General features: G+C 47.5%; 2 protein-coding genes across 2 annotated transcripts in view; both read right to left on the bottom strand.

Moving 5' to 3' along the window:
- Positions 1–7,473: 7,473 nt before the first annotated feature.
- LOC119101839 (uncharacterized protein C5orf49 homolog) lies at positions 7,474–8,155 on the bottom strand. The gene is made up of 2 exons (XM_037225262.1): positions 8,093–8,155; positions 7,474–7,739 (listed from the first exon to the last, which is right to left on the bottom strand). The coding sequence occupies exons 1-2, from the start codon at positions 8,143–8,145 to the stop codon at positions 7,484–7,486; spliced, it is 309 nt and encodes a 102-aa protein (XP_037081157.1). The 5' UTR covers positions 8,146–8,155; the 3' UTR covers positions 7,474–7,483.
- A 1,337-nt stretch (positions 8,156–9,492) lies between these two features.
- LOC119100017 (uncharacterized) overlaps positions 9,493–25,636 on the bottom strand; it is a 33,047-nt gene continuing 16,903 nt past the window's right edge. Inside the window, exon 7 of the mRNA XM_037223134.1 lies at positions 9,493–9,518. Coding sequence (XP_037079029.1) covers positions 9,493–9,518 — 26 coding nt within the window. The remainder of the gene's footprint in view (positions 9,519–25,636) is intronic.

Here is a 25,636-nt window from a genome sequence, read left to right on the forward strand (position 1 = left end):
TGTAGCAAGAGTAGCGTGGCACAGGCGGTCCCAACGCTCGAAAATGGGAAAGCTTCCAAACAGCGTGAAATACATCACATGTCTCCAATTGCATGTATGCACAGAAAACCCTTTAGTATCTAAATGCAAAGCTTTGCGCGTCAGGCAAGGCCTACATAAACAATCGATGCAATTGTAGACAAATACTTGTTCAGGGTTTACAAAACGGGCGTCAGCGATTCATGGGGAGTGTTCCACATTTGACGCTCTCGAGGCAAACATTATATATGATGAAATAACTCGCCTGCAGCCATTAGCTTGCTTTCAAGTGTAAAAGACTGGTCTGGACTACATAATCTAAAGGAAATGTTCCACCTTTACACGGGCTTTTGAACAGAAATAGCCATCTTGAGGACCTTTTGATGCAGTTCACGGTGATGCCCTTTTTAAGACCCAAAGTCCTCTGGCTCCTGAATAATACGCCCGCAAAAGCGCGAAAAGGTTTATTGGAAGTACGGTACGGGTACGCAAACGTAAGGGTGGGCACGTTCAGGTTGTGTATGGGGCATTTTATTTATTTCTAGACCATATGTTAACGTTATAAGAAGAGAACGCCACTGTCTGCAAACAGCACAGCACTGAAAAAGCGGCACTCTTCCGAATGTTGCAAAAAAGAAGACGTGACGGCAAATCTGCCTTTTTCTCCTGCTGGCGTTCTTTTTCTTCTACTGACGTACTTCTCACAGACAGCTCGGTTGGCGCCTTGCGCACCGGAGCAAACAACCATGCGCGGGTTGATGGGTTAGCAAGGCATTGTAAAATATGGGAAATAGTACAGTACCTTCAGACATATATGTTACTATTAACACGCCTTATAGGACAAATTAAAATCTTAAACAAAAAAATTGTATCCTAAAGATACAACGTCTTGAGTTCAATAACCATGAACCCCTGTCGGAAGTTTGTTTTGAATCGAGGTCACGGTGAAATGCGTTGTTAAAACCGAAAACCCGTGCGGAAATTGCGAGAAAACGTGCGATTTGATAGCCCCTTGGGTTATGCAAGAGTGGGATCACACTTATTTGGCATTAAAGTGTGAATCAGGCGCTTGAAATGGGTGCGATCATTGGTGGTGCGTGCCAGTGGCTTGTATTGATCTTGATGTGGTGGAGAGCGTGCGTGCGAGATTTGTACTTCTGAGAGGAAACATTGTTTTGGTATTCCTTAAATCTAATGACTTTCAGTAAAATGTGATATATTGGTACCTGCCTCTATTTTTAGGTTTGTGCTTGAACACGACAAGGTAGTGATATCGGCAAACTGAAAGAAACACTGGCACCCATGCTGCAGGGGTGCCCGAAGGCAATTCACTACTTCATTATGATCTTGTCAACATGTTGAACCTATTGGAGTCTTAGGGGATGCAATTAATACATTGCGTACCATTATATTGGCAATTCATTTAGGCAGCAGGGACGGGTCAGCATAGCTCATTAATGCACATACGTGGTATCAGCTCACATGATGCGGCTTTGAAGAGTTGTCTTTCACTTAGAAATATACAAAAATATGGTGCTGTATTATTATAGATGCACATAAAACTGTCCTAACAATTTTAAATGCAGGCGAGCATTGCTTGTCATCCATCATTGTCATAGTCACCGCAACTTGTGTGAGATGTTGGGTGCTGAGAAAGGTGGAGAAGTATTGCTGTTAGTTTCTTGGATAGTACTTAATAATATTTTTATCATACGCCTGGTGTAATTTCTTGCGCAAGTTTTTTGTGTTTTGAGTTCTTTTTTCTTGTGTAAACAGTATTTTGAGTGAAGCAGCCTGATGGCCGAGCATGTTGCATGGCTGCGGAAGCAAAAGATGTGTTTGCATTTTTGTCACCCATGTTTTGTGGATTCCCAAGGCAGGCTAAGCAAGTGACGTCACTTATTGGTTGTGTGCTTTGCCGAAGGTGATTTGTACATTGCATCATGTGTATTGCATCATCTTTTGGTCAGTCGTATGTCAGACGCGAAGCTGACACAAGAATGCACACTTGACCAATATTTTCATGATAGAATTTGTCATTAAAGCAGCAGGGTTTGCAGTACAAAAACCATATCATTGTTCATTATGCCATGGCATAATACAGCGCTGAGGTAGTGTTACGATGACACTGTTGACCCGTGCCATTACACGATGTATCATATTGGTTGATTATTCTATGTCAAGCCTATGAGGTAACAGCTTGTAATTTATGAATGACATAACAGCTGATTTAACAACACCAAAGGACTATCACCAGCCAGAATGCTGTTCCACCACAATGGTTACACCATGTTTAACCAATAATTGCATAAATAATACGAAGCAAGAAAAACATTCTTGGTAGCTCAACCTCACCATCTTTACCATAGAAATAACAATCCCGTGTCAATCAATTCATAGCAATGCTACAGATTTAGTTTGCATGCAGCTGCATTTCCAGTAACAAATAATAAAGAAAGCAACTAGTGCGCACATCACATGATATCAATGCCAGGACTACAGCACTGCGGGCAAGGATAAGTCGACAATACAATGTCGACATCCTTAACAGTCCTTAGCATGTTTCGGTAAGAGATTCATGGCGCTATATGACAGTCTTCACAGCATATCGTGTTTTCATATCAATAACCTGCCCTAAAAGCTGGCGATTGCCTACGACCAGTACCAAGAAAAATCCACAAATAAGCCATTCACTAATCCGCCACCCAACGCAGCCTCCACGACGAGAATTGCCGGTTGGCGTCAGCTTTCGTGTGCGTCGAGATATTTTTTAGGCCTGGCTGCCAAATGCTGCCAGGTGTTGCTGTCGTCGCAAAACCGTTCCATGACGCCATCAAACAATGACGTAATGCGCTGCATTTTTACAAACTTTGAAATTTTGCTAATTACGGTCGTTTTTGTGCTTTAAAAGTTTATCAATATTTACAAGTAAGCTTTTCCCATGATACCTGATGCTTTTTCAAAACCCTCAAACGGGGAAGATTTCTTTTAAGTATTTAATTGATATGCTGCTCAGAACCTCCTCGTTTAACTGCGTTAAGGAATGTTTTTATGACATCAGTTGCTGTCAGACTGGCATTGTCAGAACTGACACTGTAGCGCACGGGCTGACTCACATGCAGCACTTCAACTAACTCATCGAAAGGCCTCGTGCTGATTGGTGCGCTGTTTGCAGAGGCTAGCTTTGGTTGCGGGTGCGTGGTCTGGATTTTTCTCGTGATGATCCTTCATATTTGTCCGTGATTTTATATTGTTACTTGCATTCACATACTAGGAACTTCGATAGTGATACGAGTTATGATGAGAAGTGGAACGAGAATCGAGCAACTTAATAACAGCGCTATAACCAAGTTCCTGCATTTTATGGCACAAAACGTGATTCGTGTTCGTAGCTTGCATAAAGCGCATCCCGTTGTTTGAAGGCTACCTGAATTTCGTTGGTGCTAGAATTCGTGCGGACGTACGCCAGGCACGAATAGTTCGATAGTACATTTTCCGTGACCTTCAGCTCTACATGACCAACGAGGTGACGCTACATACGTGACGTTTCTATCGCTCCAAGGATGCCTTGATGACCGTAAAATAATCCTCATGAAATAGTCTGCACATGGTCGCTAGCCGGGCGTGACACGAGTGACCCTGTTACGCACTGAGACTGCACTGGCGTCTTCAGGGCCCTAAATGACCTCTGCGCCCCGGTGGCTGTCCAGCCGCTGTTCACCCGTCGGACCACTACGAGTAAGCGCATCACGAGGCCGGTGGTGCCCGGGTGTCTGCTTTCTGGCTGTTAATGTCGCGCGAGACGTTTTCATATCGTGCGGTCTCGTCTTGGAACCACCTGCTGCCGACCGTTATGATCTCTCGGAGCCGTGCTGCGCTCATATCTAAACTTGACCAACGTGGAAAAGAGGGTTTGTTTGACTTAGCGAGTATACGCAGGCTCTTGGCGCCTTTTCATCATCTTTGCATCGTTGTTTTTATCGTGTAACTTGCAACCCATTGACTCGAATTAAACATTAAGCCATACGGATGGTACGATTTGCAGTAAATAAATAGCATAACATTACATGGCATGTTTGTGGGCGTCAAGCTAACAGACCAGATGATCGTTAGAATTCACGTGGCTCTGAACTGCACTGAAAAGTCTATGGAAAAAGCTACCCAAGTTTAAAACCCAACGTAAATATCGAACCCTCCCTCTAAAACATAGTCTCAAACATATATAAGCACTAACTTGCTTTGCATGGACAATGTAAGGAAAGATCTGCGCAACTAAAGCTAGAGGAAGGAAAACTAAGTCTTTTGCGCAGAATCGCTGTTGGGGATGGGGAGTCAAGTGGTTCATGATATCTGGAACACTAAGGCTTCAAATGGAATGCTGCGTCCCATCGTTTACTTCTGTACGGTAGATAGTGTCTTGACCATTACCCTAAAAGGCATTAGGAGGGGGGGGGGGGGAGGCTCAGGAGCTCGCTCCTATGGATTTTCCGAAATAACTTCCCAATGGTTTTGAGTACGACACCTGAATTATGTACACCCGAGCTTGCATAACTCCGCATATTTGTACGGAAATGCATTCGAAAAGGTGCTTTGTATTCCTCTTCTCACCAAAAGCACTGTTAAGTGCATGACTATTGATGTGGCGCTTTTGGGGAATTAAGCCGTCCAAATGCCCAGCTAGGTCAAACATTGACCTTTGTGGCTGAATATGACAGTTTGGGATTATACGATTTAAATCTGAGCTGCACATGTCTAATGGCTTGAGAACGCACTTCTAACGAAATGCAACAATAACCTTCAACCCTTCGGCCTAACATGACATATCACAGGTCAGTTCTGTTCGTTTATGACTCTGTTCCCAGTTGCCCCTCAAAAATACAAATATTGAGATCATAATGCAGACTCCGTCGAGAGACACCGAACACCGTTTGGTTTCAAAAATCCAGCAGCTCCCAGCCAGCAATTCTCGAGTCGGACTCAACAGTTTCGGAGATCTCAAAGGACTGCGAGGGGGAGGGGATGGAGGAATCTCTTCCTTCCCGCCCGCGACCAGAGCAGGAATATTGAGGAGCTCGCCCAGAATGGGGTTGAGTCTGCGTTTGGCGTAACGGCTATGAAATAATGCTGCGACGGTGTGAATCTCAATCACATCGTTCACTCGCTTTGTCACATTGGCCAATACGTTATTTGACAGTCTCTCGGACATATGATCTGTAGAGACGAGCGACACCTGGCATGACTGTCACTAACGATGCCAGCTAATACACAATGATACGATATGGCATAGACACACACTTTTGTTCATCAAGAGAATTACAAATACGACATGTACATAGTAAGTCAGTACAGAATGACCATGCTTAACAAAGCCGAAACATGCCATAATTTATTGTGCCGGCTAGCTTTTGTGCACCCTGAACACCGAGACGATTTAGAAAACAGCCAGCCATAACGAGCCTTGAGGGAGAAATAATACAGGCTGCCTACAACTGAGCTGCTCTCTGACTTTTCTCAGCAATGCCAACGATGTCGATCACCGGCCACCAACCATCTCTCAGCGGCTTCTCAAGGAAGATGCCATTGCTGCGCGCCCCGGTGCTGCAGGATCCTGGATCCATGGACAGGATCCCGCAGTTGGGTGAATGTGTCGTCCAATATCCGGCCGTGGCGCGGCCCGTCTCGCCGACGACCGCGGCCTTCAGCCCCTCCGTCGTGCGAGGTTCGTTGAGAGACTCCCAGACCTTAAGGTGGCTCCACGTGAGGAAATCGACTGCACTGAGGCCCGGTGACTGACGGACCATGGGATGTCCGTGTCGCGGCTGATGTATCGGTTTGGGAAATGGGCTGGCAGTCAGTCGAGTGAGCCTTGGAGGTGTGCGGTGTTGCAATCCTTGCTAGAGCAATTCCTGATTGCTGATTCTTTGCTGGCATTACAACTCCTGACGGCAATGCAGCAATGCTTGATTGCGTTTTCTGTCATCTCCTGATCACGATGGACGGCGCATGTCAGACAGGTCTGTCCAAAAGAAATCACGCACAGTGTCGATGTAGCGCTCGTGGTTGATGTTGATGGCCTCTCTGGCACACCTTTCGAGGGGAAATAACAAGTCATTCCCTCACCCATCGGCAGTTTGTCAACAAACCTCGCAAAACAGTGGGGCCGAGGGCCGCCATCGTCCGTGACATGGGCGCTGTGTCAGTGCCCAGATCACGAACGACACTGACACCCCACTCGCCGGAGGCTTACCTGTGATCTTGCAGCACCCGGGTGCAATTAGTGCATTGTCTTTAAGATGCTACCGAAAGCCGGTTTGATGGCCGAGCATCTACCCTGTTGATAATTTTGTTACACCAACTTAAGGAAAGTCAAAAGAGTATTGGAATCTTAAATATGCCCTGTTTAATTCCTTAGGATTTTAAGAAAAATCTATTCAATTTGTGGACATCCAATCCATTTTGCTACGCAAGCACAACTGAGCACTTAAGTTCCACTTAACTGTTGGAAAACGGGTGCAGAAATAAAGCTACCTCTGAACATTTCGACGGTCCTCCACAATTCGACGTTGCGGTCCTCTACACAGAAATCTGGTTGTGATAAAATAAATGAAAGCAAAAGGCTGTTTCTATCATTTTTGTCAGCCATACAACATCATTTCAGTTCCACATCATTGCCCGGACGTAGTGACCACAAAATTCCAAGAGAAGCCATATGTGATGGTTTATCGAGTCGCACCTCGTTGCGTTCGTTTATGTTCACCGTGTTTTGTGCTGGTCCATTGTCACTGCACTGTCGCCTGTCCACTAGCGAAGTCCAAGCAAGCACTGCTGATGCCCTGGCCGTACTGTCGCAGTGAACCGTGGAAAATGATGAGCACAAGACGAAAAGGAATAGGTCATGACTTAGCCAGGCGGAGGCGATAGGCATATGTCCACCAGATCCGTCTCTGCCACGCAGTGCCTTGCCCTTGAAAGGCCCTTGATATAGATCCTGTCATGCGCATGGCCAGCCTAAAGCCCTCGTTTGCGCCTCGAGCGTGTCAATTTGACATAGGATTGTATGCTTCACTGCCGCAACTGAGGGTGGACGCGAGTCTGTTAAACCGTTGCATGATTCTAGGTCAACGATTATATTTCTGGCGGTTCCGAGAAAAGTATCGACAGGAGGCAATACAGCTTGACAAGTACCGCTCCCTGCAACGATATCGTTCGCCGCTGAAGACTAGTGTTCGCCTTGCACACACTCGGTGACGTTGGCTCCGCACCTGCTAGTTGCGAGCTATCCGTTACGTCGTGAGACTGGCCGACAGTGCATGGCTCAGGCTCGCATCGCTCCTGCCTCTCCCTCGTCATCATCCAAACGACGATGGTTATAGATCGGATAATTTTCATCGGTAACACGAGCTAGATTTCCATCGTTTTCGCTTCGTCGCTGGCCGACCGGGAGGGGGGGTGGGGAGGAGGCGGCTCAGGGGTCGCAACCAGGGAACACGTTGCGTGGACGTAGGAACTCCTGCTCCACCGTGTGGATGCGCTGGCTGCGGGTGGTCTTGATGGTGTCGATGGGGGTGCGGTGGCCGTACAGGCTGCTACCGAGCACGGGCACCGTGCGCTCCGCTTCCTCCCGCCACATGTTCACCGCCGCCAGCTTGTACTGACCGTCCTCGCGGTGCAGCTTCTGGTTCCACGTACTCTTCTGCCGGTATACCTGGTCGTACTGGCATCTGCCGCCGGCGGATGTCGTGTCAAGCGCGCGGTGGCAGGAGTTACGGGCGCCACGCTACAGTGGAAGAAGGTTGATAACGTGACACCTTTGCACATGGGTTGCGTACAGTTTTGCATCGCAGTGCCTGTGAGCTGCGTAACGTAGTTTATATGCCGGTTTGATTTAAACGTTGCAGTCATAAGCAGTGGCAGAAAGGGCTCCCCAGAAAAATGATGTAGGTCACGTAATAGAGGGCTCCTGTCTGCGGGAATTTCATGCAGGTATGATGGTGTTGAAATTTGAAGGTATGCAAAACTTCCCAACCAAACAGAAAAAGGAATTTGAAAAATACACAGCCTGTATTTGACTCACATGACGTTGTGCTCTTTTTTGCTGGGCCCGAAGTAGGTGATGGCCGGGTCCATAGGCACTACTTTGTCAGGATGAAGAGCCTTGAATCGGTTCTCCAGTTTGTCGAATTTGCCCAAGATTTCCTTCGCAAACTCGTCATCTTGTGTAAACGTGTAGTCGTGAATATAGCTCATTTTCAGAACGTTGATGATCTTTGTAAAATAAAAAAGTAAGCACTTCAAAGTGTACAAAATCGTAAGGACTTGAGGAAGTTTCGGTTAGATCGCGTTAGGAGTTGATCATTTAAGTTTCGAATCAAAATCAGCTTATTTTTGAAATGACAACACCAATGTATGCAGGATACTATTGCAGCCGCTAAAACACTTGGGAATTTTCTTCGTTCTGTGTACTTTTTATGCGATCGTGATCAATGCATTCTATCTACCTCCAATAGCGTATTTTAAATCATTAAACAATCAGGCGTCCATTTCCCCGTCAACGTTTTCGACGATTGATTCACGGGAAAAGAAAGAGTAACTCTTTCTTGTGTTGTTTTTGTCACCCGGGGCCGCGACTAAGATCAATATTGTTTTGAGTGTTTGAGGTTCCCGGGTCATGACCTTGAGGTAAAATAAGGTCAAATAAGGTCAGACTCCAGATTGATGTCTCAAGTGCCCCCAAGACCACCTATGAACAACCATGAAGCTAGATGCCTGTTTTAAGAAAAAGTTCAATGAGGTCAGTAACCTTGTTTAACCCTGATAAGGCCAGGGTGAGCAAATATAGACCAAAGAGATTGCTCGAATTTTGCCACCAGAAACTACTCCATCAAACCAACCTCTCGAGTAAAATGCAGGTTAGTTTTGCTATCGTTCTGACCTTTGTACCTCACTCTAGATTAGAGGAAGTGATTATAAGTAAAAATTTTATTGGTTTATTGCCTAAAAAGCTCTGAGATATGCATGGCTTCGTCTAACACTACGTTGTTGCATCATGTTGAACAATGCCATAGAAATGCCCTTCGCTGACAACCACGGCCTGACTTTGACCTGCCATAGGGCAGCATCTTATAAGCTACATTCAATTTGTTAAATCAAAAGGCCCACTATTCAATTCCCAACAGGTATGAAAATTTTGATGCCGCTTCGCCGCACCGTTCGAAAAAAACTAAAAACTTTCAGGGGGGCAATTTGATCCCCGCCCATCCAAGCACGCGTTAAACCTTGCAGCATTAAACCTTGATACGTGTCTACAGCGCTCCATCACCAAACCATGGTCACTGGATATCCGTGTGCAAACGGCACCCATTCCCTGTCATGACTGCACCGCAGGGGGTGGCAGTGGTCCACCGCACTGACGTCCCCGACCGGCACACCGGTCAGAGCGGCGAGCTGTGTGACCGCACTCGGCCGCCACGCCGGTCAGAGCGGCGAGCTGTGTCGCCGTTCTGACGCCCCCAGCCGTCACACCGGTCAGAGCGGCGGGCTGTGTCTTCACACTGGCGTCCCCGGCCGCCACACCGGTCAGAGCGGCTGGCTGTGCCGCCGCATCGACGCACCCGGCCGGATCGGCGGACTGTGCCTTTACACTGACGCCCCCGGCCCCCCGATCGGAGCGACGGGCTGCGCCTCGGCTGCCGAAGCGCCCTCGGCCGGGCGCCGGCAGGGCCGTGCCTGCCGTCGGCCGCCGCCGCCGCCACCGCCGCAGTCGTGTCGCCGCCGTCGGCGCTTCGCCCCGAGCTGGGCCGCGTCCGCAGGGCGGTGGTGGCAGGGCCCGACGCGGCACCTCAGCCGAGCAGCGAGCGGCGGGTGCGACGCCGGCCGAGGACGGGGACTTCTGGTGGCTGTCTTGTTGGACACGGGAGCTGTGTGTAGGAGGGTCTGTTGGTGGTGAATCTTCTTCCGCGTCGGCAGCAGAATTGCTGGCATTCGGGCATCTTGTGGTTTTTGAAAATCAGGTAAGTGGTCTGGTCGGGATCTTCGTAGTGTTTGTGTCCAATGCAGTCGCGATGAAAGAGAGTTAAGATCTGAGGGTGGAGATCAAACGGTCGTTTCTGGAATTGACTAACATTGATCAAAGTTCAAAGAAGGAACACAGGCTGGAAACGTAGTTTTGAAACAACTGCTCCCAGGCAGTCAAGTTTCCTCTAAAATTTCATGCGGTTGAATGCGAACACAGGCCAGCTCATGCATGAGTGGCCAGCTGCGGTGAGCATCGTGGTTATGCTCCTCGTTTTACGGCCTGCTTTGTACGGGCGGTTTTGAGAACGCGTCCGGTGCACCCACGCGGCGCCAGGCTGTAGGCCGAATCAGGAGCGGATGCGACGCGCGTCTGCTGGCGTCATGCTTTTTGCCGACTGAGTCGCACTTCGCGACGAAAAGCACCGCTCCACACTTGACGTACTTTAATGTCTCGTTTAGTCTGGTGACGCGGGACTTGTTTCTAGAGAAAGGGAGTCGAGGGTGAGGTGGTGGCATGTTTCAGCGACCAATACGGAGCTCATTTGGTCACACTGACGCCGTGTATTTGTTGGCGATTAACAGCGGTTGCCGACTGCGTCTTCTGTGCAGCGTGCATGGTTAACGTTATCAAAGCGTAATTTCGGGACTTGGAAAGGATTTGAAAGCGACAAGCAAGTCGTCTTCACCCCCCAAGCTGAGTACACCCTGGCACACCTTACACTTTCTGACCTCTTTATGAGTCTAGTGCTATCTTCAATTCGTATTGCAATGCATATTAAATTCTAAGCAACTGCTCTGTTCTCGACGCGTGTCAGGGCTGGACATCAAGGCTGCTGCTGCGCCTAGTACGCGAAAGACGTCACACCAGCCATGCCGCTGGTTTTTACAACTTGTCCAACGCACATCCCTCGCACGCAACAAAAAATCGCCCGCGAAAGCAGGCATGCTGACGATATATGGGTCAATACCCATAACAAGCAGCACATCGTGTGTTGTGCGGGACGGGCGAGGCGCTTGTGGGCGTGCGTGACGTCATCCGCATGATGCAAAAGAGTAAACGACCGGATCCAGCCGTCTTTGATCACCAGTAACGATGGTTGATGCGCTTACAATGCGCTCGATACCCCTCGTTGATGACATATCTGCGGGGATGTGTCATTGAAGCATCGTTTGCGTGTTAGTTCTCCAAGACTGGCTGGACTAAGTTTGAGGTCTTTTCCTACATGCATTTTTCAGCCCGTATCTAGCCTAGAGCTTTGTATCCTCTACCGTCCCACGTCATACTTTTGCTGAACGCATCATACTTCTCGACAGCTATCGCGCTGTATACAGGATTTGATTTCGTCTCTCATCTCCCTTCTGGTCACGCAAAGCAATCTCTCAGCGAAAAGAAGCCCGAGGCATTTGAGCTCGTGGTTTGAATGCTTACACGCGTATTATTTTTGTCAAATTTGTAGATGATTAGCGGTGGCTTATCGATTGCAGTCTTCTTGTATAGCTGAATATTTCAAATGATTTATGTACAAATTTAAATATTGCTTGCACCTTTCTTATATAATTAAGTATTCTAAATGATTTAAGCGTATACTTGAAGTTTAGATATGACTAACATTGTGACCACCAAGCCCTCTTGGATCTCAACTGGACTACCCTCGCATGTGTCTGGTCCGGCGGATTCCATACTTTTTATATTCAGGTGATGACGTACGTAACCAAAGGACATGTTCATTTTTCAAGGCATCGCCTGGCGGGTGTGAGCTTGTAAGAAGTAATTAGTCAGTTTTTATCGGGCTACAACGCTCAGGACCTCCGACATGAATTAACAACGTAAGCCATGGGTGTAAGCCATGCACAAAAAACCAGGCTGCCCTCGGGAAGTCGCTCCTGCGAGGAGCATTGGAATGATCCAGGCAGGTCTCAACCAAGGAGATGTCGCCAAGGCACTGGAGGCGTCACACCACGGTTAACGGTTTAACAGGTTTAACGGTTTAACGGCACGGTTTAACAGGGTGGGTCTCCCAGTTACAGTCAGCGTTCGGGCCAATTTTCGCAGGCCAGCCGGATGGGGGCAGTGGCCGCCGGATTGGGAAGTGGCTGCTGGATGGGGCAATGGCTGCTGGACGGGAACAATGGCTGCCGGATGGGAGCAGTGGCTGCCGGAAGGGAAAAATGGCTACCGGATGGGGGGCTGTGGCTGCCGGATGGGGGCAGTGTCTACCGAATGGGGAAGTGGCTGCTGGATGGGGAAATGGCTGCTGGATGGGAGCAGTGGCTGCGAGATGGGGTAGTGGCTGCCAGAAGCGTGCTGAGAAGAGCGTGAAAGGAGTGAAAAGCAAAAAAGTCAGAGTGTGGAAAAATCTTTCGTCAAATTGCAGCGCGCTCTTAGGGCCACGAGGTGTTCCGCGTTGTTTGTCTGTTCATCTTTTTATGATTACATAAAGCCTTCATTAGGCCTCACGGCATACAAACTGGCCAAGCAGAAACAAATGGAGGGGAAAACATCGAAGGCAAGGGTGGAGCTGCGTACAAATGGAGGAACTGGAGCAATGACTACTTTAAATGCTTATTTAGAGGAACGAGTCTGTTTTCGCGTGCAAACAACCCTCAGACACCCAAAGCGAGCGCAAGTAGATGTAAAACAGGGTGGGATGCCACTTTGTTGCCTTGGAAAGAGGTCTCAAAACTGGATGGTATGGCACGGGTTGGGTGGTGGGCAATGGGTGCTCTGGGCCTTACAAAGCTGCGCTTGCTGCCGCAAAAACAGACTTTCAACACAAATTCATATGTCAAAGAGCCTCTCACTGAGCCCCGAAAACAAGCAGCGAACATGGAAACCGCAAATGAGATGGAGATAGTGCGCATGTTAACCGCCATCTTCTTGCAAGACGACGCACCCACTCACTCACACGGTGCAGACATCTAGTAATGGTGATTGGCGCATCTTCCGGACTCTGCGACAGGTAGGCATAACCGGGAGACTCCCCTGTCCTAAACGCCATCGAAAATCTATTCGGCATCCTCAAGGCGTGTCTCAGCGAGATACATACCTGGAAGAGTACCGCGGCGTTGGAGGCGTCACCGCAGGGGGAATGGGCGTGCGTGGCATTCTGCACGCCCTGTAAGTCGGTGGATGACACGCCAAACAGGATTGACATTTGTCTTGAATCAAAGCGGGAGTACGTCAGCATGTTAATTCAAAGTGTCATATGAACGTTATCTTTTTTACAGATAGTGAAAAGGTGAGAACGAACTTATGAAACACTGTATACCAAGTGAGATAGGAACGGAATGATACAGCACACACCACCCGAAGTATTTCCCTTTTCGCAACACGTTGGTCGCAGCGGCATCTAACGGGACAGACTGCGAATTCGCGGATTTCTTCATTGCGAAGAGCTGCGCCCGTTCGCCAGCCTGTCGCCTTGGTGTTGTACCGAAGGGTCATCACATGACAGGTGTTCACGCATGAGATGGTGACTCATGCGACATTCACGCACGCATCGGACGGTCGGGGCTGTGTTTCTGCGCAACAAAAACAGTTCGACTGAGACAAGAGCATGCAGCCGCATCGATACCCGTATTCAGTGATGCGTGCGGGTGGCCAATGGAATCGCGCGCATGGTGTAGCTTGGCAATTATCTCCCATAGCGTGGATTCATCAGTAAAAGTTGAAGTTGGACCCGCCGACTTTGGTGCACGATAGTGGGTAATAAGCGACTTCCGAGACTCACGGCCAAATGGTCTTGACAAGTTGGGGAGTTGTCGAACGTTGCTGCATTTCTGACTCTGAAAACCTGGAGGCATTCTGCAGAATTTCATTAACCCAGCAGCGCCGAAGCTATTTCTTTAGCCGTAACCACCTCCGCTTTCCAAAGTACGCCATAGCAGGCGTATCATGATCTAGCTGACAAATTGGAAACATCCTTGGAACGATCGATGACCACGGTCGATTTCACCAAGGAATCGTTAAGGTAACATTAGTCACATAAATGATGACGTCACATATCACGCCAGAAACCGTCGAAGTATTACATGAAGCTCTGAGCCGTCCAGGATTGTAACTATAATCTGTTATTTTAATCGCATGCTTTGCAACTGGCTCAAAACGAAAAGATGTGCTATTCCGTTCCCCGACCGCACCATGAAATTATAAAAGGTCAATGTTTGAAGGCGTCAGGTCAAGGTTACGCTACTGAGAAACCACCTTAAGTATGCATGGTTCTAAAGATGAAGTATTTCTTATTTGGCACGAGAAAATGCTGCATTAAACATCCTATGCGTAAGCATTGTCACTCATAGATTTGCAGGACTTTGGACCCCATGAAATTCCTCGTTTTTAAATCCAATCCGCCAGTCCTCCACAATTTCCAAAGCTGTCATCTCACCCGATCTTATTTTGAAAGGCAAAATCTGCTCCACAATGATCGCTGTGAAGGCATTGTACGCCAGCCCAGTCAGCCCGGAATTTTAATTGAAACATACATGGGTGTTTGTCCTTTTTAAACTGATATTGCCGTGCCAGCTTCAGCCCATGCCGATTATTTTGGTCTGGTAATTTGACACAAAAACAGCGGCGTTTTACCAAGGAAAAGGGATGCGTAAAACGTTTCCAGGTTTGTGCAAGCATGCCCTGTTGCCGGCGCGCTTTCAATAAAGTCGCAGGATTAAGAAAGATAATAAACGTGTGAAGATGTCGAGACAAATATCAGATAGGGTGGAAAAGGCTCACTTGTAACTCGTGGCATGCTTTTGATCGCGACATATTGATCTGGACAACAACATTTCACAACTGGGGTGCTTCACGATGAATGGACAGGTCGACGGGTCAATTTGGCCTTCATCTATAGGACTCTGATAAAAGTGGGTCACAGGAGCTGCCAAGGGTGCTGAAGACGTCTATGACATTTTCAGATCTCTTAGCTGAGCGATTTCAAAGTTACAACCTGCGGCATTTTCGTGTTGTGTGGTTGAGGAGATACGTTCGGCGACGATTTTTTCACTACGATGAAAGAAACCGGATAAACCTAAACATCAAAATGGTGCAAAAACCTTCCACAAGTATTAGAAGGTTTTTGCCTTCAGTGTACCTTTGACAGTCTTCGCCGTAACCAAGCTGATGCTTAGATAATCCTCCGCCCCAAGCGCTTCATTTTTTAGCACGAAGAGACATTCCGTCTGCACATTAGCCCTGCCCTGCAAGAACTGGTATAATTTCTCAGCAGAGCGAATATATTCGGAATGGAGGCGCCACAGGCTGGCACTGGCAGCAACCCCTTTCAAGGCTCCCGACTCCGTCGCAGGAGTTCTTCCCATGGGATATGACAACGTAATGGCAATCGCACTTTACGACAAAGTTCTCATCATGGAAGGAAATGCCCAAATAATCGAACCTGTTTTTGTACTGCGCAGCTGACGCCCCTGAAAGCTAACACATTTCCGTATTGAAACGACGTCCTCACTTCCGGTGAAAGGTACCGTAGAAATGTATCGTCCGCAAAATTATTATAGTTCAGCGCGTCTGACAGCGTGCAATGACTTTTATGTGCAATCTGTCCACGTTCTTGTCGACATACCACGAAAGGATCCAGAGTGCACTGTGGTGCACCTCATTTTGCTCTTCACATAGTGTTTCAAGCTTTCGTAGCATTTATTACGCAAGCATTTTGACAAATGACTGTGTTGCAAACATTTCACAACACACCCGTTAGAAAAAGAAAGGCAAATGAAATATATGAGTTTCATGGCAGTGAGCAAGGAATCCAGTGAGATTTGTCTCGCAGGAGTGACTATTTTAAATCAAAGTTTAAGCTATTTAGGGTTTCGAAAGCACTGCTTTTACCGATTAAATCGTGTGTGTCTCCCCTGCATAAGTAAGTACAACCAGGTGACATACTCCTTTTAAACATCGCTGTCACCCGTGGTGTGCTTCTCCAATAAATCGGCACAACAGGGTTGTATGAGTGTTCCATTGTTACAAGACACTCAAAACAACCACGCACTCCGCCTCCACAGCAGACACTGGCCCAAGGCTCTATCACTGGGCCTTTGTCTGACTGAGTCACCCCACAAGAAAAGAAGGCCACAGCACCTTCACAATACGCACTCACCGCCCCCTGCTCCAATTACACCGGCCCCATCAGCACGCAGGAGCGAAAGGGAGGGGGCGGGGGCAGGCGGCGGTGGTGGTGCGCCACGCGCCCGGCCTTCGTGCGCTACACATTATTCGTCACTGCATGGACCATACCTTCCCCAGCAGATAACAAGCTTTTTTGCACCCTTGAGGATAAAACTACCCTCTTTTACATGCTGATGAGAAAACTACCAATAACACATTGAAAAGCTGTTCTTCGCGCCTTGCAAAAGTTCAGAATATGCCAGTTATTATTGATCGTACAATGATGATTTCAAGGGTGACATACGAATATTCAGGACCGCTTTTTGATTATTTCAATAACTAGTTTTCCAAGTTATCTTTCCAGCAAATGGAAAAAATTGCCACGGAAGCAACTACACAACTCGAAATTTCCCAAGGCTATAACTACGAAAAGGTGGAACTGATAGAGTTAAAATGTTTCAAGCGATTTCAACGCTGATGACAAGACATATGCTCCAATTTAATCAAAATCCGAGTGAAGAGGATGGAAGGGACATGTCGATTTGTCGTGGAATGTTCTATTAAGCAAACATGCTTTTCAATAGGTCATTGTTTGATTACGTCATGGAGCGTTTTCATGACGTCAGAGTCGCTGCTAATCAAGGTGTGCCAGAATTACCAATATGGCGGACAGGCCGACTCACTTGTAGTTATTCACCTCGCTGAGAGCTGGCTTATTAATATATGCCTGTGAGCTAAACCGGGTGCCGTGTTTGGTTATTTGGTCCCTGGTTTTGAATATCGCGTCTACGATCCTTTCTTGTGTTGTTGTTGTATATGGTCCGTGATGAAATGTTTTTTATACTCGTATTACCGTTATGACACTTTTCCTAAGTTGCTCTGTTCCGAGCCCCATTTTCGTCTTAATTAGCAGAATTGCCTGAATCCCTGTATTATGTATCACAAAACTCGACTCGTGATCAAAATACACATTTAGCGTGCTAAGCTGACTGGAAACCAACTACTTTCCTTTAATGCCGTGATTGGTGCTAATGTATTCCAGACAAGAGTAATTCAATGGTCACATTTTTATTGACCCTGAACACAGGGCCATCGAGAAGATGGAATGCGTGTGACATTTCTATGACGTCATACATCTATAAGTGACTTCAAATTGGGCAGCGCGAGACAGTATGCATAAGCTCGCGTGCGCCTAGCTCAGAAACAAGGGGATTTGCAGCCTTGAAAAGGCACAAGTGTGAACTGCGGGTAATAATATCGAAAATGGTTCTCTCAGCTCAAAATCTCTTGCACATTGGAAATAGTCCCTTTACTGTCCAACTGCAGTAAGCCATAAATGCAATCTCCAGGCAATGCTGCACCACACAACCGCTGTTCATGATCACTTCATGATCACTGGATTAACCTAAAGCACAATAGTAGTTGATTAATATTCAGCAGTGCACAGCACTGTAAGATAGGGGCTGACATCATCGCGGTCGGTAAGAGGGTCTGCTGCACCACTGTAGAAAGATAAGGGTGCGGTAGATCCGCGCAGACAGGCGTGGCTTTGCGCTACACTTGCAGGTGATATGATACTGTGTCCAAGAAATCAGGCTCTTCGAACTTATAACGTTCCTTGGAAAGCTGCCTTTCTTGATGGAGGAGAACCTGAGCTGATCTACCGTGTGTCAGCTATTTCAAATGAACATTTTTAGGGATGGTGTTGAGGTGCGGTCGGACATTTTCAAAATCCTTACTTTTCTTGACAGCATAACGACAAGGAGGAATTCCTGTTTATTGGGTCCCTACATCAGCCTGGGCCTGTGCATGTGATTCGGTTGCTTTTAGCGCGCAAGAATATTTTACGTCACATTTTGGAAGTGAAGTGATGGCATTCATCAAAAAACAGTGCTGCTTCGACCATAAGCCGTCGATCAAACAGGTTTCGAGCCCATTTGCATAGCATGCAGGCCTGCTTCTGCCCTCTTTAGAGGCGTAAAGAAGATGGAACTATCTTGTGATGTGAGCACTTGAGCCTTGTGCTCTTGATAAAGGTGGTCACAGTACCAGCGAACGTCGATTTCGACAAGGCCGTCCAGTGGTCATATGGATTTCCGTGGCTCCTGTCTGAACGCGACACGCATAATTTGATGTGTGAGCGATATCGGTGCCACATCTCTGACAGCCACATCAGCCCTGAACGGCAAGCGCGTCATAACACACACGTATCAAAAACCACCCATCCGCTTTTCGGGGCATAAACAACGGTCGGCAATTGCACATGCCACCAAAATTCTCAAAACAAATGGCACGCAAAACAAAGATATTATGAACGTGCGACACACCCGTGACACGATGCCCAGGCCCGCGAACCCGCTGTGAGCATGGGGCCGGGTACCGAAATTGCCGGCTCCTGCGAGAACACGGGCGGGAGCCGGGGAGGCGGGGAGCCATTGGTTCCGGGCGACAGGGGCCGGCGGCCGGGTCACGGACACGCGTGTCCAGCAGCCGGGGTGGAGGGCAACCCCCATGCCATCAGCATACATGCATACACACATACATACTACGTGCACATATATGCATATATATACATATATATATATATATATACATATATACATATCAATGATCTCCACAATATGGCTGTGGCTTTGTGGCCAAAGGGAGAATTCCTCGTGACAAGACAGAACACCACACGTAGACCGCAAATAAAAGCAACAGGTGCTGAATCAGATAGCACAAAATTGGCCATGCTCGAGATAGCATAAAAAGGCCGCCGCTCAAATTGACCCGTCAACCAGCAGGCGGCTGTTGCTAACGCATCCTACGCCCCAACACCCACGCACCTAAGAGAACAGCACAACACAAAACAACACGCACCCAACATAATCGTCTCCGCTTCATCTCGGTAGGAAACCTCTGCACGTTAACCATAACCAAACCCTCAAAAGCCATTAACCATTAACCAGTACCTCGGGGTCACATATTTACCTGAAAGGCCATCAAAGGTCACTGCTGCAGAATTGACGCTTACGTCGTTTGTATATTACGTGCTTCTCCACCCCGATCTCTGCTTTATGGGTCTTGAGAGTTGACAGTATCACTCCATTATCTCCATTACACTCCATTATCGGCAGATGACATTTTGCCATGAAGCGTCAGCATAGGTCAATGACTGACGTTGGCACTGAGAAATGCGACTGGTTCGCCAGTAAGTTGACCGCGATTACGCACTGGCAGGAGATGATTATTTGAATTAGACACCGTCTTTTGATTTACCAAATTGTTAAGTCGATGACATAAATTGTAAGAGGCTGCATCTGAGTGGTTTGTACACAACTCAGATAACAATGATGGATTATCCTTTATAACCATAAACCCAATTACATTTCCTAAATCAGTTAAAAAGATACCCTAGCACAAGCCACTCAGGATGATGTAAATTTTCTGCCGCCTTATGACCTTTCACTGGTTCCGTTATCTCCATTTTGTCACAAAAAGGCAGAGAAGCAGGCACATACGTGCCCGATCAGCTCTTGGTTGGCACAGAGCGCCATGAAGGCCATGGTCCCGTCTTCGTAATATTATTTTTACGTTTGTTACAACAGTAAGGCATCCGAGTTAGCATTCGAGCTAGAGACAAAACTTTACGAAAAATATCAGCTTGCAGCCCAGCCCGGCCCGCCGAGCTAGCGATCCAGCCTGCAAAAGCCCGCTATGTTGTAATGCTGATCCACCATTAGCCCACAAATAATCATTTATTGCAATATGCATTTTATTATTTCGCCTTAATTTTAGACCATGCATTACATTGTGCATAAAATTGCATGTAACTGTCATTTAATGAATGCCATTGTTCTGCTTGCGCTAGCGATGTTACTCAAAGAGCAGCAATCAAAGTACCCGCACAATGGAATTCATCACGCACTAAAGTAGATCTTCAGCGCTACATTAGCACTTTTGACCTGCTTGTAAGATTTGATCGAAACCTATTTGAATGAATGGATTTCTGGGATCAGAGCTCACGCTTAACAGTGCTTGTTGTGTAAACCCTGACCCCCAGCATCCGATCACACAATTCCATGTCAACGGCAGACTTTGGTGGCAGAAGCTTAACGTGCCGCAATGTTAGGCGCGGTCCGTCCTGCCCTCTGACGTTATTTGACATTCATCGCGGCCGCTGCCCCCGGTCACAGGCCATACCCGTCAAGATCAAATACCGTGTGTGTCAAGCGACTCGAACCCATCCCGCCACGGATGGTTAGATCGGAAGGCAGATGTTCTAACCAACTGGGCCATCCTGACGGACAAATGAGAAGGGAGAGGATGGAAATAAGATTGGTGTTTGCCCAAATGCTCCAAATATTTCAACCTTCTACCTCATCTAAAATGTACAGGCCATTTTTCTAAAGTTTAAGGTATCAACTGGTAGCTTTGCACTGACAGGGTAAGAAATGTTGGATGTTTCGAGTCATGGGAAGAGTCAGTTCATTGCAAGTTTCATAAGCTCAGTCATCATTTGACAGCGTCACATTTGCCACAATATTCAATTTAGCACTGAAGAACCAGAGCCAGCCTCCTATATGGTGGTTGCCATCCTTAAGTGGATACATCATGCAACCACATAAAACCACATGGTAGCTTCGAAATGGTCCACATTTCTCTTACCGCGATCCACGTGCCAGCCCACAACCATCGCCATGCGGGTTATGTTATGTTGCATGCACGCCACGTGAAAGCAATGATGGCGATAACATTTTCGTCCACGGCCAGTTGCCCCTTTAGTTAGATCATCGACATTAGCAATATCATATAAAAACTGCAGCATGCTCTTGCGTGCAGCAGCAAAAAAACTTCCATGGAAAGAAATAAAAGCTGTTTAAATGATGGCCAGGGACCCTTTTACAATTTTCAAAGCCTGCAGGCTGCAGCTTTCAATCTTCATCAAATGCCCCAATGACGTCATATGTTGAAATGGATGAGTAAGGAGGATGAATAAGTTGAACAGACCAAAAGCCTTCGCGAAAAAATGTTGAAAATGTTGAAAATCGCAGTTGGAAAAAGTCGTATCCTGTAAGTGCTCTGTAGTTGTGGTCGCAAATCGCATGCTCTGTAGACATAAGTAAGCGAAGTCCATGCCACCAAATTTTCCAAGTCCGAAATTGTTGCGCATTTGATACGCCAGTACTTACTGTTTGTATTGACAAGCCAGCAAAGCTAGGGCAAGACCGAGAGTTTCCTATGAATTTTATTCATCATGGATATTTGTTGTGATTTGTTAGGTATGGCACTCGTGCAGCCAAGAAAAGTTGAGTGCAACCACACCCTCGCAATAGCCAAGTGCAGTGTGTGGCTGTATTTATATAAAGAGCCTACCGAACCGCTGCTCAGTCAAGTCAGGCTATCGTTTTGAAAAATTGGATCATCATTCTTGAATTTTCAGTGATTAATTTTCTTAAGGCAGTACAATTTGTGCAACTTGGTTTGCTGGTGTGGTGCCTGCCATGGTGCTCTTGCCGTACAAACGAAGATATGCTTGTTTCATGACTGTTCTGTGTTTGCGAGAACACCCTGGTTTTAGTTGACCCGCAAAGACCGCCAAGTCTGCTCCACAACCGACCCAAAACCCCGTAGGCTCCTGAGGGTCAGAATTTGGCGGAGTGGCTGGCTAAAAAGTTGCGTCTCTAATTCGAGCTCATGATATACACGGGTTTACTGAAACGGTATGATGCGCTGCATGGCTACAACGCTGTCCTCGCATCGCAAACTTGTTAGTGGGAAAGAGCAAAGAAGTGTCGGGCGGTCATTACTGGCCTCGGCATGGGATGTCGAACCACCCTGTGCCGAATCGATGGTGTCACGCATGCCTCCTCTCCCCCGCTGCTGGGGGTTGTCACGCATGCCGATGGTGTCACGCATGCCTCCTCCCCCAGCAACGGACTGACACACGCACTATGCGTGCCGCACACCAGGCATTCTGTGACGGTTGCGTTTTGTGCGTTTCCCATGCATTCACCATCGTCACCGTATCAGGTATCACGCGCCGTTATCAGATTAGCGTGTGTTATGACGTTATCACACATCACGGGCCGTTATGACGTCATTACTTATCATGTGCGTGCTATTGTGGTATCACCTATCATGTGCCGTTATCACGGCGGCACGTCTCGTTATCACAAATTGACGTATCGTTGGTTATCACATATGCGTGTCATTGCTATGCTTTCGCATATTATGTGCCATCATCATACTGTTTACGCATCATGTGTCGTTTATTGCGCACCACCAATCTCAGAAAAAGAGCAATCTTCCCGTTTTATTAAAGGTGCATGTCCTACTAACGAGCTTTCTCTTTGGAAGTTGTCCTACAAAGAAAGCAAATTATGATCAGAACAGCAACAAGTTGAATCCCAACAAGAACCGGACGCCTGAAATAGTGTCACGTTTTTAGCTCTGTTTTCAGTTGCAGCGCCATGAAATTTCTACTGCCGTAGCGCACGGCTACTTTTGTGCACTCGCCTTTTAAAACTTATAGACGTTATGAAAGGCGATGTTAAAATTTGCACAGGCAAACATCTCAAAGTAACGCTCAAACCTGCAGAATTCATCCAGTGCAATGGGAAAAACCGATAGAAAAGACCTAAATGCCAAACATCAAGAGAGCACGCCTGCTGCATTCTACGCACATCACCCAAAAACATTTCGGTTGCGGTTATCTCTTTAAATTCCCGTACATTCCACTGTGTGAGTAAGAATATTTAGTACAGCAATCTAAGAGCATCGAAAGATATTGCGGGCGCTATCTCTGCTGTCGAGAGGGTTTGTGACTATATCCCTCCCGCAAATCCATTAAAATAATCTGAGCTGGCAAAAACTGTTTCAAGCCACAAGAAATTTGGTATTTAGCAATTGGATGATGCTTAAATGATGATGGTGATGATGATACTTAATTGGATGACACAGAAATGTGCTCCAGTTGGTTTTAAGAAAAATTGTGCTTAACGTCCGAGTTGTGCTTTAATTATAGCAGCACGTTTCTTTTCAAAGAAAACTCTTTAACCTATATTCTTCTCATCCCTTCTCAAATTGAAACACCTTCATGACCTTGAAAATGCGTGCAGTTTATAAAATACATGCAGCGCATGCAGAGAGAGTGTAGTTTATATTCCGCTACTTTCATATATATCGTGCTCCACGCCTTTCACTGAAACCATGAACACTGATCCATGAGCATGTTCAACGAAATGTCCAATGTCGGCAGTCCACCACCACAGTGACCATCCCCCATTGGGCTATACATTGTTAAACCAAGATTGCACGGGCCACTGGGGCCCGATTGATCGGAACCTTGCGATAAAGTCCAGGCCTGTGACATTATCTGACGTGTCTAATGGCAAAAATGGAGAGTTCATCGGATGACGATGTTGGGTTGATGGCCATGGTAAAAGGCTGGAAGAGCTGTCCGGCTCCATGCTGCAGTCGGGGTAGAAGCATGAACAGCCTCTGGCCAGGTGATAGGGTTACCTCAACGGCTGCTTTCATCATGCACATACTCGTGTGATTTACCACGACGCGTTTGAAAATTCTACCAACAGATAGCGATGTTTGTTCAGCAATGCTGTACAATGCAATGCAAATATGTGATTATGTGTCACGAAATGCATTTATAGGCTCGTACCTTATATTAACTGCTTACACCTAAAATGGAAACTAAAAAGCCGTGAGCCGTGGTAAAACCTCAAACGAATCTAGCAGGCCGAGGTCCAAGAAAGTTGCGTGCGCGGGCATTTTAAGGCGCCGGGTCGCAAGAGGCAATTTTTAAGATATTGACATCAACCGTTCAGCATGCGACCAGGCCCGCGACGCGTGCACCCAGTGTAGCACTCTGCACTTCCAGAGGGCAGAGGACGCAGACATGCGCTCTGGCCCGGTATTTTTGCGCTGCGCCGGCCGCCAAATGAGCAGATATGTGGGTGGTGACGAGCGATACGTTTTTGACTAAGCAGCGGTACTGTGAAGCCACACATCTGTCCTTCCGTGATCTCGTCCCGACCCCTGGGTCAACCAACTATGACCCCATCCCGACCTCTGGGCTAACCGACTGACGGCGCTGGCCGCTCCTGCCTCGATGCCTCGGCATGGTTTTCCGTAGTTGACGCGAGCCCTATTATTCCGTGCACCTTTTTTTCATCTTACGCGTGTTTTGAGAAAAATCTATTTCTGCGCGCTCATTTGTTTTTTACTTGCCGGAGCAGATAAAAGCGTCTGTATCGTCCCTAGCCTCGCTCAGGTCATATAGAGCCACATGGACGCTCTAAGCGACAATGGCTTAAAATATCTCTGCATGCCGGCATCACCGTGTCCGCGTGCCAGCCTGTGCTGCGTGCTGACTCACAGAACTGTTTTGGAAGTTAGCACGACGGTAAGTAAGTAACGGTAAATATTCCATGAGAGCAGTACACGCATATGAGCGTGTTTTTCCAAAGTTCGAGCGTACCTGAAACTCTGAGCCCGATATGTTGACAATTGCGCTGTTAACACGCACACTGCCTGGTCTTGCGATTTCCAGTCTCCGGACTGCACTCTTTTTGCACGATTTCCCCTGTCATCCCAAAACCCCTATGCGTTGAGCCGATAGAGTGGGAGGGCATTAGGCTTTGGAAATAAAGACACTCATTACGGTCTATTCAGCTGGAGAAAAATGCAAACATAAGTCATGGCAACGACGCGACGTGCTTCGTTCGCAACAGAGCCCAGTGACGTTTTGTTCACTACAGACATTGCGAATATCCCCAGGTCTGGCGCAATGCCCACTCCTTGCGACAAACAAGTTGATGTGCTACTTACTGCACGGCACCGCTTTGCACAATGCTCCTTTGTCACGCAACGTCGCTATCATTCCTGACATCAATCATCAATCATCCCTGTCTTAGCCAACTTCTATCAATTGATCGATCACGGCGTAACATCCTGTGGCGTTACCAAGTGGGTGCCATATTAACATGCCTGCAACTGTCCCCTGCGCGGGGCCTCAGCCGGTGCAGCCGACTCTTGTTGACTGTTGAGCCCTCCTCAGTACGCACGGTATGGCGGACTGATTGTTATTGATTTGTCGCGTGACAAACCCCCGTAACCGGGACGCGCACCGTCAATACTGCACGGTCGCGTAGCTCGGCGCTCGCTGCGCTCCCCTGGCCCCAGGTACTCGCCCCCAACGGACCAGGCCGGGCTCGTCCACCGCCGTCCGCGCGTGCCGACGCGCCGCGGCATGGGCTTCTTCATCATCCGTGGTGCAAGCAGTTTGTTGTTTTCCAGCCAAGCCGTCTTCCTCGAAACTCTTGCCTGTGTGCGAGTACTTAACTCCGGGCATAGTGTTGACGAGGCAGCTAACTCCCAGTGTCTAAAAAGGTTTGGCTGCTTACTTGTTGGCATGTTTGCTAGCGGGCGTCTGACCGCTACATCCGTTTTTTTGCGCAGTTCAGGTTTATTTACGTGGAGAGAGAGAGA

The sequence above is a fragment of the Pollicipes pollicipes genome, unplaced genomic scaffold (assembly GCF_011947565.3).
Source record: "Pollicipes pollicipes isolate AB1234 unplaced genomic scaffold, Ppol_2.1 Scaffold_4881;HRSCAF=5763_pilon_pilon_pilon, whole genome shotgun sequence".
In the NCBI taxonomy this organism is placed as follows: Eukaryota; Metazoa; Arthropoda; class Thecostraca; order Pollicipedomorpha; family Pollicipedidae; genus Pollicipes; species Pollicipes pollicipes.